This window comes from Myotis myotis, unplaced genomic scaffold (genome assembly GCF_014108235.1).
Source record: "Myotis myotis isolate mMyoMyo1 unplaced genomic scaffold, mMyoMyo1.p scaffold_m19_p_45, whole genome shotgun sequence".
NCBI classification, from domain to species: domain Eukaryota; kingdom Metazoa; phylum Chordata; class Mammalia; order Chiroptera; family Vespertilionidae; genus Myotis; species Myotis myotis.
In genome coordinates, this window is record NW_023416352.1 from 672756 (window position 1) to 691707 (window position 18952).

General features: G+C 55.5%; 1 protein-coding gene across 1 annotated transcript; it reads right to left on the reverse strand.

Annotated features, from left to right (window-relative positions):
• Positions 1-3669: 3669 nt before the first annotated feature.
• On the reverse strand, positions 3670-18924 carry RCN3 (reticulocalbin 3). The gene is made up of 7 exons (XM_036307251.1): positions 18695-18924; positions 18013-18260; positions 15777-15979; positions 14518-14690; positions 10244-10304; positions 5124-5323; positions 3670-4167 (listed from the first exon to the last, which is right to left on the reverse strand). Exons 2-7 carry the CDS (start codon positions 18252-18254, stop codon positions 4060-4062), a joined length of 987 nt encoding a protein of 328 aa, XP_036163144.1. The 5' UTR covers positions 18255-18260; positions 18695-18924; the 3' UTR covers positions 3670-4059.
• Between the last annotated feature and the right edge of the window lie 28 nt (positions 18925-18952).

An 18952-nucleotide genomic window follows, 5' to 3' on the forward strand; every position in this document is an offset into this window, starting at 1 on the left:
GCAGAACCACTTCCTGGTGAGCAGGTGAAACTCATCAAGAAGATGGGCCACACCTGCCTCACCTCCGCAGGCTGCGGGCCCCCAGGCTGCGCTGGGCAGGCGTTTCCGGGAAAGGCTCCCCCTCCAGCAGGACGAGGAGCCTGTGAGCCCAGAGGCCTCTGAGGGGCCCCTCTGCATCCCCTGGGGTCTGGCTTTTGCCTGAGCCTCTCCCCGAAACTACTTGTCATTCTTTTAATCACCCTGAAGCCCTCTCCCATGCATTGGACCAAATGGAAACAATGAAGCTTTTTTCAGGAAGAAAAAAAAAAGAGAGAAAAGAGAGGTAAAAATCTTGTCAATCATCTGCTATAATTTCTATTAAAAGAAGAAAAAAAATTGGTATATTTATTTACATCTATAAATTCTTTCTGGAAAGAAACACTGGCTACTGCCCTGGCTGGTTTGGCTCAGTGGATAGAGCGTCAGCCTGCGGACTGAAGGGTCCTGGGTTCGATTCCCGTGAAGGGCACATGCCCGGGCTGCGGGCTCAGTGCCCCATAGGGGGCGTGCCGGAACGGCAGCCGATCAATGATTCTCTCTCATCATTGATGTTTCTATCTCTCTCTCTCCCCCTCTCCCTTCATCTCTGAAATCAATAAGAATTCAAAAAAAATAAAAGTAAATAAAAAAGAAACATTGGCTACTTGTGCACTTGGTGGAAGGAAGAGTTCATTTCTGGTGTCTAGCATCTTGTATATTTGGAAGTTTGTTGTCCTGCATGGCCCAAAATTTAAAATAACCAAAATGCAAAAGATTAAAAAAAAAAACTTGAGCCCTGGCTGGTTTGGTTCAATGGGTAGAGCGTCGGCCTGCAGACTGAAGGGTCCCAGGTTCGGTTCCGGTCAAGGGCAGGTACCTTGGTTGCGGGTACATCCCCAGTAGGGGGTGTGCAGGAGGCAGCTGATCAATGTTTCTCATCGATGTTTCTAACCCTCTATCCCTCTCCCTTCTTCTCTGTAAAAAATCAATAAAATATATTTTAAAAAAACTTGATGCGGTGTTGGGCAGCTTGCCATCGTAAGTTGTTCTGTAAAAGTAATTTGTTACCTTGTGTGAATATTACTTTGATTTTTTTAAAAAAATACAAATTTGCCAAAACCGGTTTGGCTCAGTGGATAGAGCGTCGGCCTGCGGACTGGGGGGTCCCAGGTTCGATTCCGGTCAGGGGCGTGTGCCTGGGTTGCGGGCATATCCCCAGTGGGAGATGTGCGGGAGGCAGCTGATCGATGTTTCTAACTCTCTATCTCTCTACCTTCTTCTCTGTAGAAAATCAATAAAATATATTAAAAAAAAAAAAAAATACAAATTTGCCCTGCTTCTGTATAAACCAGCTCGCCTTCTCCAACCACTAGGGGGCAGTATGTTATAACTAAAAGCTTGGAGTGGGACACTGGGATTATTCAGATTCCAACCCTTCCATGGATTAACAGTTATAAACTCTGGGTAAGACTAAAATAATAATAATAATAATAATAATAATAATAATAATAATAATAATAATAATTAAAGGCACTAGGAAGTGAACAGAAACAGGCAGGAACTGGAGGGAACTGAAATTCACAAAAAGGAAAGGCGGTGGGTGACTTTCTCATCAGCACAGCTTTCGGCCTGGGGGCCAGTGTCTAGTTCACCCCCAGAGGCAGGTACAACACCCAGAGGGAAACCACAGGCTTCCTAGCCTGAAGCTCCACAGCAACAGGGGAGTGGGGTACACGCCAGGGGAAGAGAGAGCCAGCCGGCTGGCGTCGACCTATGAGCCAGGAGGCCACGGTTCGATTCCCAGTCAGGGCACGTGCCCGGGTTGCGGGCTTGATCCCCAGTGGGGGGGTGCAGGAGGCAGCTGATCCATGATTCTCTCTCATCAGGATGTTTCTATCTCTCTCTCCCTCTCCCTTCCTCTCTGAAATCAATTAAAAATATTTAAAAGAGAGAGAGAGAGCATAAGTACTAGTATTGAGGGCTCACTTTTGGTTGTGGTACATTCTACAGGTTTTGACAAATGTAAAATGATGTCCATCCACCGTTATAGCATCGCACAAAATCGTTGCACTGACCTAAAAATCAGGGGCATTTTTTAAAAGATGATTCTTTAAATATGTTATTAATTTTTAGAGAGAGAGGAAGGGAGAGAGAGAGAAACATCGATGAGAGATAAACAGCATTTGGCTGCCTCCTGCACGCCCCCTGCTGGGGACCAAGCCAGCCACGGGGGCATGTGCCCTTTTGGGAACCAAACTGTGACCTCTTGGTTCATGGGTTGACAAGCAAACCACTGAGCCACACCAGCTGGGCAGCTTTTTTTTTTTTTTTTTAATGAGAGAGGAAGGGAGAGGGAGAGAGAAACATCGATGTGGGAGTGAAACATTCATCAGTTGCCTCCTGCACATCCCCAACCGGGGATGGAGCCTGCAACCCAGGCATGTGCCCTGACTGGGAGCTGAACAGCTACCTTTTGGGGCACAGGAAGGTGATGCCCAACCCACTGAGCCGCACTGGCCAGGGCTCAGGGGGATTTTCTGGAAGCAAACTTTGAAGTGCATCACACGTAAAAGTGGACACATCCTGCATGGACAGCTGGGTGCATTCTTACAGGCTGACCCCCCCGCCCCGGGGAGCAGTTCCCAGCTCCAGCTCGGCTCCCCATTCCAGGCCTCTCCAAACCGGGGAGCACCAGCCTGACCTCTGACCCCCAGCTGAGTTTCGCCTGTCCTTGGACTTCCTGTAAGTGGAATCCGCGGGGAGCGATCCTCTGCGCCCGGCTCCTTTTGCTCGCGCCTCGGGGCCTGGAGGCCACACTCTCCGTGGCGAGCGCGTGGGCCGGTTCCAGCGTGGGGCCATCGTGGTTAAAGTGGCCCCGAACCTCATTTCGGTGACTCTGTTTCCACCCGGGAGCTACCGGGAGTAGAATCGCCGGGACCAGCTAAGGCACGTCCAGTTCTAGAGGCTTTAACCAGGGCCCCCGGGGGCTGCAGGAGGAATGAAGGTGGGTTACGTCCCCCTCCTTTTGCCTCTGCCTCAATTCGGCAGCAGAGTGACTGTTGTAACCCAGGTCAGTTCACACCCACCCTCTGCTCGGGGTTCTGCAGGGGGTCCTGGTGCCCCGAGAGCACATCCCGCCCCAGCCTTTCGGGGTGCCTGCCGCTCTCTATCTTGTCCCATCAGACTGGGGCCACCATGACCTGGCCCTGGTTCTCTCGCTGCCCTCACCGCCCACCCTCTTGCCATTCCATCCACCCTGGGCCTCCTGCTGAGCCTCACCCACCAGGCCCTCTCCTGCCACAGGGCCTTTGCACCTGCTGTTGCCTCCGCCTGAGCCCTCCCCGCCCAGGGCTCACTCCCTCACGCCATGTCCTCGGGAGGCCTGGCCCCCACCTGATGGAGAGCGTTGCCGCCACTTGCTGTGCGGAAGGCAGAGCTCTGTCTGGCTTGTTCGCCGCTGGGCGCAGGCTGCTGGTTCAGTTTTCATCCCCAGGGACGCCCTCGAACCTGCCAACACCCACAGCCGCCCCTGCAAACACTCCGTCCCCTCCCTCAGCACGTCCCCCCCACTCCTCGCATGTTCCTCTCCAAGTCACAGTCCCCAGTTCCTCCCCCGCCCCCCCACCTTCAGAAAAACGCACGGAGGAGCCCAGCGCTGGGTTTTATTGCCCCCCTGCAGGGAGGGGGCTCCTGGCCGGTGCCCATGGGGCCGGCAGGTGCGGGGCTGAGGCGGCGGAGGTCTCCTGTCTGTGTGTGAGGCTCGGGCGTGGACTGTGCGGTGACTGGAGGGGCCGCGGGCTGGCTGGGAGGTCCTGCCGGTGAGAAGTGGGGGGCCCTCTCTCTTCAGGCCTGTGGGCCCCTGGGGTGGGGACGAGAGGGGACGAGGTGTCTCAAGGAGAGACCTTGACCGGGTGTGTCCGTGAGAGCCCGGGCAGGCCGCAGGCTGTGTCCGCATCCCGCGGGCCGGACACGGAGGGGCCTGGCCATCGCGCCCCTCCCCTGGTCATCCCACGGCCAGAGGCCGCGGTGGGCGACTGCGGCTCACAGCTCGTCGTGGTGACGTGTCAGGTCCTCGCCGTAGTTGGTGGCCTGGCTGCCCACAAACATGTTCCAGTTGCCCAGGATCTCGGCCTTACTCAGGCGCCCGTCCTGAGGGAGGTCAGAGGTCAGCAGGGCAGCTCAGTCCCCGGCACGTGAGACCCTCTCGGAACCTAAGTATGGCCCTCCAGTCCCTGTCCCCCTGTCTCTGGGTCTCTGCCCCCCTGTCTCTGGGTCTCTGCCCCCCTCTCTCTCTGGGTCTCTCCCCCCCTCTCTCTCTGGGTCTCTGTCCCCCTTGCTCTCTGGGTCTCTGTCCCCCTTGCTCTCTGGGTCCCTGTCCCCCTCTCTCTCTGGGTCCCTGTCCCCCTCTCTCTGGGTCCCTGTCCCCCTCTCTCTGGGTCTCTGTCCCCCTCTCTCTGGGTCCCGTCCCCCTCTCTCTGGGTCTCTGCCCCCCTCCCTCTGGGTCTCTGTCCCCCTCTCTCTGGGTCTCTGTCCCCCTCTCTCTGGGTCCCTGTCCCCCTCTCTCTGGGTCTCTGCCCCCCTCTCTCTCTGGGTCTCTGTCCCCTCTCTCTGGGTCTCTGTCCCCCTCTCTCTGGGTCCCTGTCCCCCTCTCTCTGGGTCTCTGCCCCCTCTCTCTCTGGGTCTCTGTCCCCCTCTCTCTGGGTCTCTGCCCCCCTCTCTCTGGGTCTCTGCCCCCTCTCTCTCTGGGTCTCTGTCCCCCTCTCTCTGGGTCTCTGCCCCCCTCTCTCTCTGGGTCTCTGTCCCCCTCTCTCTGGGTCTCTGCCCCCCTCTCTCTCTGGGTCTCTGTCCCCCTCTCTCTGGGTCTCTGCCCCCCTCTCTCTCTGGGTCCCTGCCCCGCTCTCTCTGGGTCCCTGATCTCCTCTCTCTGGGTCCCTGCCCCCCCTCTCTCTGGGCCCCTGATCTCCTCTCTCTGGGTCCCTGTCCCCTCCTCAAGGTCTCTCTGGTCCTCCCTCCCTCAGTCCCTCTCTCCCTTTCTCCAGGCCCCGCTCCCGGCCACGTGTGCACCAGGCGCACCCTCCCCAGCGCGGCCCGCGCCCCATCAGCACCTTGTCCGTGTCACTCTCGTGCAGCAAGTGGTTGGCCTCCACCAGCGGCTGGTCCTGGGCGGGGGGCAGCACCCAGTGGCCCACCTCGCTGCCGTCCAGCCGCCCGTCGTGGTTCAGGTCCCGGAAGTCCCGGAACTGCTCCCGCTCCGTCTGCACCCAGGCCGGCTCCTCCTCCCCGGCCTCCGCCGAGTACAGGTCCGCTGGGTCGGGCGAGAGGCGGCCACTCAGGGACTCAGGGCCGAGCCCAGGTGGCCTCGGACCAGGAGACCCAAGCCCACCCCCCTCTCTTTAGCCTCAGTTTAAATGGGGTTAATAACAACACCCGTTTACAAGTGATCATTATGCTACACGTGAAATGGACTGGATCGACCAGTTAGTTTATTGATCGACTGAACGATCAATCGATCAGACTGAGATCCAGGTGACATGCTGTGTGCATGGTGGGCCGGGGCCGGGCACACAGTAGGTGCTCCACATGAAGGAGGGCGAGTGAGAGAGTGTCTGGCGGGGTAGCAGGGGCTGCTCTAAAGCTCACCTCCCCCTGAGCACCTCCCCAGAGGTTGTTGGAGCCTCTCTTTTATTTATTTTGAAGGAGAGTTTATTGATCTTTAGAGAGAGAGGGAAAGAAACATCCATTGTCTGCCTCCTGCATGCCCCCACCGGGGATCAAGCCCGAAACCCGGGCAGGTGCCCTGACCCGGAATGGAGCTGGCCGCCCTTTGGTGCCTGGGATGATGCCCAAATTGATATTTTAAGATATCAATTCATTGCCCTGGCCGGGTTGGCTCAGTGGGTAGAGCGTCGGCCTGCGGACTGAAGGGTCCCGGGTTCGATTCTGGTCAAGGGCATGTAGCTTGGTTGTAGGATTGATCCCCAGCCCTGGTTGGGGCGCCTGGGGAAGGCAACCAATTGAGGGGTCTCTCTCACACCGATGTTTCTCTCTGTGTGTCATTCTCCGTCCCTTCCACTCTCTCTAAAAAAATCAATGGAAAAATATCCTCAAAGGATTAAGAAAATAATAATTTTTTTTTAAATATATTTTATTGATTTTTTTTACAGAGAGGAAGGGAGAGAGATAGAGAGTTAGAAACATCGATCAGCTGCCTCCTGCACATCTCCTACTGGGGATGTGCCCGCAACCCAGGTACATGCCCTTGACCGGAATCGAACCTGGGACCTTTCAGTCCGCAGGCCGACGCTCTATCCACTGAGCCAAACCGGTTTTGGCGAAAATAATAATTTTTAAAAAGCAATGTATTGTTACACTTTTGGGTGTAATAAGAGATCTTTTGTTTCAATTATTTGGAAATGTTTGCAAAACTCCTGGTGCCCGGGGCCGCCTTGGAGCAAGTTTTCCACAGAGAAGATTCCCCGGACATCACAGCCCCACAGCCTTTCGCCCCCGACAAAGCCCGTATTAGCCCCATGTCCCCTCCCCGGGAGCCAGGCCAGGAGCAGCCAGCACGGGGCTGCTTCCTTTTTCTCTTCAATGGTCCCAAGTCAGCGGTTCTCAACCTTCCTGATGCCGTGACCCTTTCATACAGCTCCTCATGCTGTGGTGGCCCCCAACCATAAAATTATGTTCGTTGCTACTTCATCACTGTCATGTTGCTACTGTTATGAATCGTCATGTAAATATCTGATCTGCAGGATGTCTTTTCATTGTGACAAATTGCACATAATGAAAGCATAGTGATCAATCACAAAAACAATATGTAATTATGTATGTGTTTTCCGATGGTCTTAGGTGACTCCTGTGAAAGGGTCGTTCGACCCCCAAAGGGGTCGCGACCCACAGGTTGAAAACCACTGTCCTAAGTGATCATTCCTTTTTTTCCCCCTTAATTGATTTCAGAGAGGAAGGGAGAGGGGGAGGGAGAGAGGAACATCAATGATGAGACTCATTGATCAGCCGCCTCCTGCACGCCCCCTACTGGGGATGGAGCCAGGACCCAGGCATGTGCCCTGACAGGGAACTGAACTGTCACCCCCTGGTTCATGGGTCGATGCTCACCCACTGAGCCACACCGGCCGGGCCTATGTGATCATTTCCTATAGGAAACGGCAGTGGTAGGTGGGAGTTGTGTGTGTGTTCCCACAACATAAAACTCACCATTCCTGACATTCACAATGTCATGCAACCTCCATCCAGAGCAGTCTCCTCCAGCACCCCAAAAGGACACCCCTTTCCCATTTAATACAGTTCCTCATGTTGTGGTGACCCCCAACCATAGGACCCCCCCCCCCCCTCCAGCCCCCGACAGCCACCTAACCTACTTGCCTTTTCAATGGATTTTCCTGTTCTGGACACTTCATCTGAACGGAGTCGCACAATACTGTGGCCTTTCTCTTGGCACGGTATTTTCAAATACCAGCACTTCATTCCTTTTCACGGCCAACAAATGCCCGATGGCCTAGGACCAGCGACGGCGAACCTTCTGAGCGCGGCGTGCCAGCATTTGGAAAAACCCTCACTTAACCCTGGTGCCGTGTCACATACAGACACTTTTTGATCTTTGCAACCAGAGTAAAACAAAGACTTATATGTTTGATATTTATTTTGTATATTTAAATGCCATTTAACAAAGAAAAATCAACCAAAAAAATGAGTTCGTGTGTCCCCTCTGACAACGCGTGTCACAGGTTCGCCATCACTGGCCTAGATCTACTCCCTTGGTCTATCCCTTCATCCATTTGTGTTGGCTATCCGTGTCCTATGTGGGGGTGCTCCATTACCCCCACTTACAGATGAGGAAACGGAGGCTCAGAGAGGGTGAGGGACTTGTGTACGGCCACATGGCTGGGAGGGGGCAGGCGACCAGGCAGGCTGGCTCTAGAACCTGTACCCTTAAGCTCTGGGCACCCCCACCTCTCCTGACACCCCACCATCTGGGTCAGGACCCCCGCGGCCCCCGCAGTACGCCGCCTTCATGCCCTTGCCCACACCACTCAACAGGACGAAATTGCATTTTTGGGGGGGATCCTGGGGTTCTGCCCGTGTCTCTGCCCCCGGAGCCCCACAGGGACTCTACGGTGTGGGTGTCAGGACAGAACCCTGGGTCTGCTCGCCTGGACTCAAGTCCTGTCCGGCCTGACAGCAGGCGGCCTCCTGGAGGGATTTTCCCTCTGTGCCTCCGCTTCCTTATCTGTAAGGTGGGGTAATACCCGTCTCGCGGGGTGGCCGTGGGGATTAAATGAATTTGCAAGACGTTAACCACAGTCACCGCAGGCTGCGGCAGCTCCTGTTATGATTCAGCTGTGACACTCGAGTTCTTTCTTGCAAAAAAAAAAAAAAATTTTCAGTCTTCTTCTCTCTCTCTAAAATCAATCGTAAAAATCTGTTTAAATTATGCTTACTTAAAAATGTCCCGCCTGCCTGCCTGCTGTTTGTTCCATGAAAACATTCTATGGAAAAATGTGTTCAACCTTTGAACAATTCCGCCCTGGCCAGTGCGCTCAGTGGTTAGAGCGCCGGCCCATGCAACCAAGGGTCGGGCTCCCTCCCGGCCCCGCCCCTGCCCCACTGGGGCGCGTGCAGGAGGCAACCAATGGATGTGTCTCCCTGACACTGATGTTCTCTCTCTCTCTCCCCCTCCCTCCTTCCCAAACACTCTCTCTAAAAAAGCCCAATGGAGTCTGGCCGGTGAGGCTCAGTGGTAGAGCTCCGACCCAGGAACCAGGAGGTCTCCAGTTGATTCCCAGTCAGGTACACGCCCAGGTTGCGGGCTCCATCCCCAATAGGGGGCATGCAGAAGGCAGATTAAAAAAGAACAATTTTTTTTTTTTTAATTTAAAAAATCACTGAGTTTGGCTCAGTGGATAGCGTTGGCCTAGGACAGTGGTCGGCAAACAGAGCCAGACACCAACAGGGCGACGACGGACATTTCCTTTGAGAGCCACAGCTTTTAAACTTGAACTGTACAGGTAGGTACTTTGTTATTAACTTAATTAGGGTGCTCCTAAGGCTTAGGAAGAGCCACACTCAAGGGGCCAAAGAGCTGCATGTGGCTCGCGAGCCGCAGTTTGCTGACCACTGGCCTCGAGTGTTGGCCTGTGGACTGCAGGGTCGTAGGTTCGACTCCCGCCAACGGCACAGGCCCGGTGTTAGGTCGACCAAGCAATTGAACTGACCCCTCCCCCCCCGCCCCCGGGACCTGGCTTCTCAGGCCATTTCACTGTGGACATTCCCTTTGCTGAGACCACATTTCACTTGTGGTGACCGCATCCCATGACCTCCCCTCCGGGTCTGCACAGAGAAGTCTCCGCCCAGAAAAAGCCGCCAAAAGTCCTTTAAAAGCTGCCGGCTCCCGGCTCCCGGCTCCCGGCTCCCGGCTCCCATCACTGGGGGCTGGAGCCATCCAGGCTCAGCCGCCTGGTGGGCGGATGATCAAGTAAATTCGTGATCCCTCACCACCCTGGGCATGTGTGTTCCCCCTTCGGGGACCTAACCCCGGGTTGTGGGCTCAATCCCTAGTGGGGGCGGGTTGCGGGGGGGTGGGGGGGGACATGCAGGAGGCAGCCAATCCATGGTTCTCTCTCATCATTGATGTTTCCATCTCTCTCTCCCTCCCCCTTCCTCTCTGAAATCATGAAAATATATTTTAAAAATCAATGGAAAAATACCGTCGGGTGAGGATTAACAACAACAGAAAAACTTAACAATTCCATACTCAATAGCTTTCCCCTTAACTAGTTTCTTTGCCCCCGGATAGCAAGGACGGAGGCAGGTCCCAAGCAAACGCAGCCCGGGCCGTTCCTGTAGAAACTCCGGACCCGCCCAGGAAGGCACCTACTGTGTGACAGTCTCTGCTGCATCCTCAGCCACGCACACGCAGTGTGTCCGGTCCTGGCCCACACAGTGGGTGCTTGGTAATGGGTGCCGTGGTCTGGCGTACAGAGGGCATCCCATGAATGCTTCCCGGGCCTCGCCCAGAGTAGGCATTTGATAAAGATGTGCTGGGGGCGGGGACTGGCACAGAGTAGGCGCTCAGCAAATGTTTGCTGGCGGAGTGAACTCAAGCAGCGCCCCTGCCTCTGTTCTGTTACGGGAGATAATGCATTGGGCTGCCCGCCGGGCTAGGAGGGGACAAGCGTCCTCAGGGAGACTAGGTCCCACTCACCGATATACTCGTCCACTTGGATGTAGCCATCTTTGTTCTTGTCCAGGTCCTCCAGGGTTTCCTGGGGAGAAAGAGGCATTAGGGCTGGACCCCTGGGGTCAGGACGTGAGGTTCTCTCAGGGGATCTCATTGGGGGTGGCTGGGGGGCCAGGCTTTGGAGCAGAGCAGTCTCAACAGGGCATTACTGTCCCCAAGGGCATGTGGGAAATTCGGGGGCTTTCTGGGGTGCCACGATAATGCAGGCCCCACCTGCACTTAGTGGGGGGGGAGGGGCCGGGACCCAGGTGTCCTGATGCACAGGTTGGTCCACCCAAGAGCGACCTTGCATCCCTAACGTTCTCATGCCCCAGCCCTCACTCTCCAGGGGCAGAGGCCTCTTTCCCTTTAAAAGGCAGAGGCTAGCCTTGGCTGGTTTGGCTCAGTGGATAGAGCCTCAGACTGAGGACTGAAGGGTCCCAGGTTCGATTCCCGGTCAGGGCACATGCCCAGGTTGCAGGCTCGATCCCCAGTTGGGGGTGTGCAGGAGGCAGCCGATCGATGATTCTCTCTCATCATTGATGTTTCTATCTCTCTCTCCCTCTCCCTTCCTCTCTGAAATCAATAAAAATATATTTTAAAATAAATAAATAAATAATTTTTTAAAAAGGCAGGGCCTAGGCCAGTGATGGCAAACCTAGGACACGAGTGTCAGAGGCGACACACGGACGCATTTTTTTGGTTGATTTTTCTTTGTTAAATGGCATTTAAATACATAAAATGAATATCAAAAATATAAGTCTTCGTTTTACTATGGTGGCAAATATCAAACAGTTTCTCTGTGTGACACGGCACCAGAGGTAAGTGAGGGTTTTTCCAAACGCTGACACGCCGAGCTCAAAAGGTTCGCCATCACTTGGTGTACTTTTTTTTAAAAAATATATTTTATTGATTTTTTACAGAGAGGAAGGGAGAGGGATAGAGAGTTAGAAACATCGATGAGAGAGAAACATCCATCAGCCGCCTCCCGCACACCCCCCACTGGGGATGCGCCCGCAACCCAGGTACATGCCCCTGACCGGGATCGAACCCGGGACCCCTCAGTCTGCAGGCCGACGCCCTACCCGCTGAGCCACACCGGCCAGGGCAGTTGGTGTACTCTTTGACACGCTTTCCAAACCTCTGCTCTCAGCGTTTTTCCCTTCACTTCTTGAGCAAACAGCTTCCGTTCCTCATTTCCGCATTCACTCTCACGCCCTGACACTCCAGCAAGTCTTCGAGCAAAGGCGAACTCCAACGTTTGAGGGTTGACAGGTGAAACACAGGATTCTCCCTTACATTCGACTTTCCCAGGAACAACAAACCATTGTTCAGTATAAGTCTGTCCCGCACAGTATTTGGGATCCGCTTGGAGGGCAGGATGCTGAGTTACTTCGGTTTCAGATATATCTTTTTTTTGGTAAACGTATGTCCCAAATAGTATGTGAGATATACGTATACCAATCCCAAATACTGTGTGGGCTATACTTACACTAAAAGTTTTATTAATTTTGTTACAAATGCAAGTGTAATTGAGTGCCCTGTGTTATCTGCTCAATCTGATAACTCTAAACACATGCTGAAGTTCTTGTTAGTTATTATAAGTGGCTTTCCTTTCGTTCCTCTTTTATTGTACAATTTGGGCTCATACTCATGTTCTGAAACCTGCGCATGGGGAGGTTACGCTCACCGTCCACGGATGTGAGTGAGGACAGCAGAGTTTAGACTAGGGCTTGGCAAACGTTTTCCATAAAGGGCCAGATCCTATATAACAGTGGTCGGCAAACTCATTAGCCAACAGAGCCAGATATCAACAGGACAACGCTTGAAATTCCTTTTGAGAGCCAAATTTTTTAAACGTAAACTATACAGGTAGGTACCTTGTTATTCACTTAATTAGGGTGCTCCTAAGCTGGCCTTTGCTAAAAACGTGCTCAATCTGATTGCGGTACCTTCGCTGAGGTCGACCCCTTCCGACTCTCCCATCCACACTCGTCTTGCACACTCATTTCATCCGTCTCCTTTCCGAAAACCGACGTCTGCGCACCGGCCACGAAGTTTCAATCGCACTGTATGTTGTTGCCCACACGTGGTATTGTGTGGAAGAGCCACACTCAAGGGGCCAAAGAGCCGCATGTGGCTCGCGAGCCGCGGTTTGCCGACCACTGCTATATAATAAAAGGCTAATACGCAAATTGTCCAAACGGAGAAAAGGCTGGTCACGATGACACACACTGACCACCCGGGGGCGATGCTCAATGCAGGAGCTGCCCCCTGGTGGTCAGTGCGCTCCCACAGGGGGAGCACCGCTCAGCCAGAAGCCGGGCTCATGGCTGGCAGTGCAGCCCTGGTGGTTGGAGCTTCTCCCGCCTCCACCTCCACGGCAGCGCTAAGGAAGTCCAACTGACGGCTTAGGCCTGCTCCCCGGGCCTAAGCCATCAGTAGGCCACCCTCCGAGGGCTCCCGGACTGCGAGGGCGCAGGTCAGGCTGAGGGCCCCCCCCCCCCAAGTGCACGGATTTCATGCACTGGGTCTCTAGCAGTAAATGTTTTTGGCTTTGCCTGCTGTACAGTCTCTGTGGAACTGACTCAACTTTGCAGCTGGACACGTGTAAGCAAATGAGCGTGGCTGTGTTACAATAAAACGTTACTTGCAAAAGCATTCTGTGGGCTGGATTTGGCTACAGGTTCTAGTTCACTGGACATGGGTTCTAGTCTGCGGACCCCTGGTTGAGGCCATGGATTCAAGGGTCTAGGTTCAAATCCAGGCTGTGCCACTTCTCATCTGGGGGATCCTGGGAGAGTCACCTCTTTGTGCCTAGATATCCTTATCTGTGAAACAAATATGACAGGCCACCCCCATAGGGCTGCCACGGACAATTAAGTTGAGGTAACGTGGGCTTGCACGGCCCATATGGCTCCGTGGTCGAGCATCGACCTATGGACCTGGAGGTCATGGTTCAATTCCGGTCAGGGCACATGCCCGGGTTGCGGGCTTGATCCCAGTGTGGGGCGTGCAGGAGGCAGCCGATCCATGATTCTCTCTCATTGTTGATGTTTCTATCTTTCTCTCCCTCTCCCTTCCTCTCTGGAATCAATAAAAAAATATCTAAAAATAAAAAATAAATAAATTGAGGCTATGTGCCCTAGCTGGTGTTGCTCAGTGATTAGAGAATCAGCCTGCACACAGAAGGGTCGCAGGTTCAATTCCCGGTCAAGGGCAGGTACCTGCGTTGCAGGTTTGATCCTTGGCTCCAGACAGGGTGCTTGCGGGAGGCAATTGATCCATGTATCTCACATCAATGTTTCTCTCTCTCTCTCTCTCTCTTTCTCTGCCCCACACTCTCTCTAAAAATCAATGGAAAAAAATATCCTTGGGTGAAGATGAACAAAAAATGAATAAAAATAAATTGAGGTAATGCAGGTGAAGGCATTAGAAGGGCGCCTGGCACACAGGACATGCGCAGTCAGGGCTTGTTAAATAAATCTTAACTCGGGAGAATAAGGAGGTGTCACACTAAAAGAGGGACACTGGGCTTGCAGGCTGGGGCGTGTAAGGGGATAATGCCATCTCTCCTCTCTGATCCCCAGGGTCCAGCGATTCTGACTCTGTAACTATTGACACGTGTGTCTAAAACCACTTAAGGAGCATTTACCCCAGGGCCAGTGTTACAGGGCTACAGGCATGAGCTCATCTAGTCCCTATTAGCACCCTAGATAGGGATCATTATCAGCACCGTCACTTTACAGATAAGGAAATTCAGGTCCAGAGAGGTTAAAAAACTTGCCCCAGGTCACACAGCCAGGAACAGGAGGGCTGGGATTGGAAACCAGGCCTCTGCCCTCAGGGCCCTGGATCCTAACAGCTTTGCCATAGACCCTCAAAGAAGCGATGGAAATGGAGACATGAGAAAGGGGTTATCTGTGGGGAAGGGACTGCAGGTGAGCAGGCTAGGGACATGGGAGAAAAGCAGATTGTTCACCTTTTTTTGCATCTTTTGGGCGTTTAACCACATCAATATGTGACCTATTTGAGAGCTACATACAATTACACTTTTGAAGTAGTGTGTGCAGAGTCAGGCACGGCAGGAGTGGGTACAGATCCTGTCACTAATGGTGACACTGGGGGGTCAGGGTGGGATGGGAGATGTCACCCTCCATTGACCGGCCCTTGTAGCCTGGGTTTCCTGGGGAAGGTGCCAGGGGGACCAGGGGACCGGAACTCCCAAGGGAAGCGCTGGCAGGCCGGCCCTCACTCACAGCCACCACGATGTCCCGCATGTGAGGGAACTCCTCCGGGTGCAGGAAGGCTGTCAGCTCCTCCCGGGTGGCCATCGAGTCCCCGTCCTGGTCCGCCACCCGGAAACGCCGCTCGTCCCGCGCCAGCATCTTCTTGTAGGTCTCTGCGTCCTCCACATCGTGGAATTCCTCACCTGGGAAAGGAGGGGTGGCTGAGATGTGCTTTCATGGAGGACCAAGTGCGCTGAAGAGAAAGACAAAGGGATCTAACTGGCTGGGGCTGGGGGGGGGGGGGGGGGGGGGGCGGGCAGGCAGACCTCCACTGCATTCATCATACACAACACATATTCATTATGTGCATATATCTGCTACCTTGCAGTAAGAGCTGGCCAGATGCTAAGCTCTTTAGCTACAATATGGGGCACTGAACCCTCACAAAGAGGAGCAGAGTTCTGCAGCTTATTCTCACTTTGTGACGGAGAAACTGACGCCCAGAGAGGACATAACTCCTCCAAGGTCTCACAGTCAGGAATGATGGGCTTTGAGTTCACACTGGCTCTCGGGGACCCCCAGTCATGCTCCGATGCAGTCGGTTATACTGCCTCCGGCTGCTGGGCAGAGAGGAGGGGAAGGGCACCTTCAGAGGGAACAGAATGTGCGGAGTGTGGAGGTTTGAAGAATGTGGTGAGTTCGGGGAAGTGGCAGATCCATTTGGCTGGGGCAGAAAATTCAGAAAAACAAAGCTAGAGGGTAGGCCAGGTGGGGCTGAGGAGCTGGGACTGTCTCCTGGGGGCCCAGGGAGTCATGGGGGGCTGTGCGCCGGGAAGGTCAGTGTGGTGGTGTGGAAAGACCCCTCTGGAGAGATATGAGGGACAGGCTGGGGCGAGGGTACCGGAGGGAGAGAACGAGAGCTAGAGGGGCCCAGGGCTGGGCATGGGGACAGGGAGGAGGGAGCCCATTGGTCATCCGGGAGGGTAAATGGCTTTGGGATTCTCAGGATGAGAGGTCAGAGGTCAGGGGCATGGAAGGTCGATGTCCCAGGTCAAGGATCTGAATCCCCAGGTCCCAGAGTTATAGAGGCCGTGGATGCCAGAATGAGAAGCCAGAAATCCGGGATCAGTGGTTTCAGGGTAATGGGGTCTTAGGAGTAGACCCTGGTCAAGCATCAGGGGTCAAAGGTCAGAGATTCTGGTAATGGGCTAAAGGTTCTCACTAGTAGGGGTCAAAAAGGTCGGGGTCACGGTGTAGGTGAGCAGCAGAGGTCGGGGTCTCCCGCATACCAGGCGCGTAGTAGCCATAGGTGGCATTGCGCAGCTCCTCCCAACCCACACGCCCGTCGCCGTCCGTGTCGTACGTGTGCCAGGCCGCGCTCACCGAGTCCCGTATGTGCCGTTGCTGCGTGTGTGCGATCCACGCGCGGAGCTCGGCCAGCGACACCCAGCCGTCCCCGTCCCCCGCGCGGTCCATGCGGTCCACGATGCGCCTGGGGACCGGGGCGGGGAACACGTCAATCTCGGGACCCGCCCACCCGGGGGGCATCCCGCCGTCCAGGCTCCGCCCCTCACGCGATAGCCACGCCCCCTGGGGACACACCTCCTACTAAGAATAAGGTCCAGAGTCGCCCGCCAACTGGGGGAGGCACATGTCAATCCTGAGGCCACGCCCACCTCAGGGCTCCGCCCCCCAAGAGATCCGCCCATTCCGACACCTAGCGGGCCTATGATTGGCGCTGCGGCCCAAGACACGCCCGGATGGGGGAAGAACCTAAGACAATCCAGGGCCACGCCCTCCGCTCCGGCCCCGCCCCTCGACCTGCCTCGTCCCTCGTCCCGCTGGTCCTAGTTGGAGTGGGGACAGCGGGAAGGGCGTCACGCTGCACCCCGGCCCGCAGGACTCCTGCCCCAAGGCTGCCTCTAGCAATAGTCTCAACAGCGAAACATTAAAAGCAAAAGCCGTCCTCTGAGCAGCTGACAAAGCCACACCCCCTCGCTGCCTCAGGCCCCGCCCATGTCCCGCCCCTCTCCCTGGCGCTGCCAGTTTTAGGACCCTCCCTTCGAACCCGCCTCCCGCTCCGCCTCCTCCCTGGACGTGCCGGTCAATTTCAGGCCCCTCTCCCGCACGTCCTGCCCCTTGATACGTCCTCTACCCTTTTCCACCCGTGATCAGGCATTGACCTAGGTCCGTCCATCACCCGCAACCTCGCGGGCTGGCTTCCCCCGTCCCCTCCTCGTGCTCCGGCGGATGCTGTGCACTGTCCCCCTCCCCACCGGCGCATGTCAAACCCCGGTAGGTCCCACCTCACACCCCGTGTCTCAGGTCTCCCCAGTTTGGGTCCGAGCCCAACCGCTAACCGAGCGCTCCAGGAGCCTGTCCCTGAGCCTCTGCGACCCGGTCGCCTGGGTAGAATTTGAGTCGGTCCTGCTGCCCCTTCCTGGGCCAGGCAGTCTCTGCTGGGGTCCGTGGGGGACGGGCTTTGTCCCCAAGACTCTCACACATGCTCTACCCTGAGCTTTGAACTGTTGTTAAGAGCGTGGGCTCCACAGCCAGATACTCCAGGTTCAAATTCTGCAGCCTCCTCTTACTGGCTGTGTGACTGTGGGCAGGTCGCTAAACCTCTCTGTGCCTCAGCTTCCCCCTTTGTGGGGAAAACATTAGTTAACCCTTGTAAAGCCCTTAGAACAGTGCCTGGCATTGCAGTAAATGCTATGCTGAGTGTGTTAGCTTCTCACTGCTTTTCACAATCTCTCAGCCAGAGGCCTGGCGGCAACAGCTCTCTCCACCCTGGTCTGGGCGCCCTCCGCTCTGCAGTCGCTTCCTCGCTGGGTCTAGTCCAGCGGTTCTCAACCTGTGAGTCGCGACCCATTTGGGGGTCGAACGACCCTTTCACAGGGGTCGCCTAAGACCATCGGAAAACACATACATAATTACATATTGTTTTTGTGATTAATCACTATGCTTTCATTATGTTCAATTTGTCACAATGAAAATACATCCTGCATATCAGATATTTACATGACGATTCATAACAGTAGCAAAATTACAGTGATGAAGTAGCAATGAAAACAATTTTATGGTTGGGGGTCACCACAACATGAGGAACTGTATTAAAGGGTCGCGGCATTAGGAAGGTTGAGAACCACTGGTCTAGTCTATTCCCCCAAAAGGAACCTAAGGGATTCCATTAAAATCTAAGTCAATCACATTCTCCCTTTAAAGCCCTCCCCATGGTTCTCATCTTATTCAGAGAAAAAGCGTAAATCTCCACTATGGCTGCAAAGGCCCCGCACACCCCTTTGTTCCCTCTCGGCTGCCACCAGCCTCTCCCTTTGCTCATTCGGTTCCATCCACACGGACCTCGCTCTTCCTCAGACACATCAGGCTCCGGGCCTTTGCACTTACTGTCTCTCGGCCTGGAGTGCAATTCCCACACATACCCACACAGCCCAACACTACCTCCCCTGACCTCCCTGTTCTAAATGACAACCCTCAGTCTTCCAGCCCCCCTCCCTCTCCTACCCCAGACGGGCTTGGCTTTCTTCTGGGCTGAGTTGGTCGAATTCCTTGGCCACCTCTCGTCCCAGGAAAGCCTCGTGGTCGTACTGGAAGTTGCCGTGGGCGTCATCGTGAGCCGCCTCGCTCAGGGGAGCCTGGTGGTGCACCCTTCCCTGGCCGTGAGGGCCGCCTTCGGGGGAGGGCTTCCCCTGGGCCCCGGGCCTGAGCAGCAAGAGCAGCAGCAGAAGCGACGGTCGCCACATCATCAGGCCCTGAGGAGCGGCGGAGGCTAGGAATCAGGGGTCGCGGGGGAAAGACAGGGACCAGACCGGAGGATGGGGGAGGGGAGACCTAGAAAAGCACAGTGATGGATGGCAGCTGGCCGCAAAGTTTTGGGCTCAAGAAGGATTGGGGCGGGAGGGGAGGGTTGGGTTCTCAGAAGTAAAACCAGCTTTGATGGGAGTCCGGGGGCGGGGGGGTGGCCCGGAGCTGCAAGAGGTGGTGGTGGGGGGGGGGGGGGGATTGAACCGGGAGACGTGGCTCGCTTCCCACGCAAAGTGTGGGGCAGGGTCGTGGCTCAAAAGAGAGAAATCATGCAAGTTCCCAGGCGTCGTTTGCAGCCTGGACTCTAACCCACGACCCGAGCGGACCTGAGCGGTCCCCACCCGCCCCCCCGGGCCGGCCACCCGCCCTCGCCTCCGTTTACCGGACGATCCAGCCTCTCGGTGTTCTCCAAGCTGCGCTCCCGGGTTCTCCAAAAAGATGCCCAATTTGGCTGCTCTCCAGGCAGGCCCCGCCCCCCGACCAATGCCGGGAGGGGACCCCGCGGGGCGGGGCGGCAGAGTGTCCGGCGGGCCGCGGGCGCCCTCGCCACGTCCACAAAGGAGAGCTCGCTCCCGAGTCCGGCCTCGCCCCTTCCCAGGCCCGCGGGGTGGGTGGGGGACGCCGGGTGACGCGGCGGCGG

Excerpts from the sequence above, each read along its gene's own strand:
- RCN3 (XM_036307251.1), bottom strand. The coding sequence starts at position 18,254 with ATGATGTGGCGACCGTCGCTTCTGCTGCTGCTCTTGCTGCTCAGGCCC. Across the intron at positions 14,691-15,776 it reads CTATGGCTACTACGCGCCTG|GTGAGGAATTCCACGATGTG; the intron begins GTATGCGGGAGA and ends CTCCTTTCCCAG. Across the intron at positions 5,324-10,243 it reads CCAAGTGGACGAGTATATCG|CGGACCTGTACTCGGCGGAG; the intron begins GTGAGTGGGACC and ends CGCCCGACCCAG.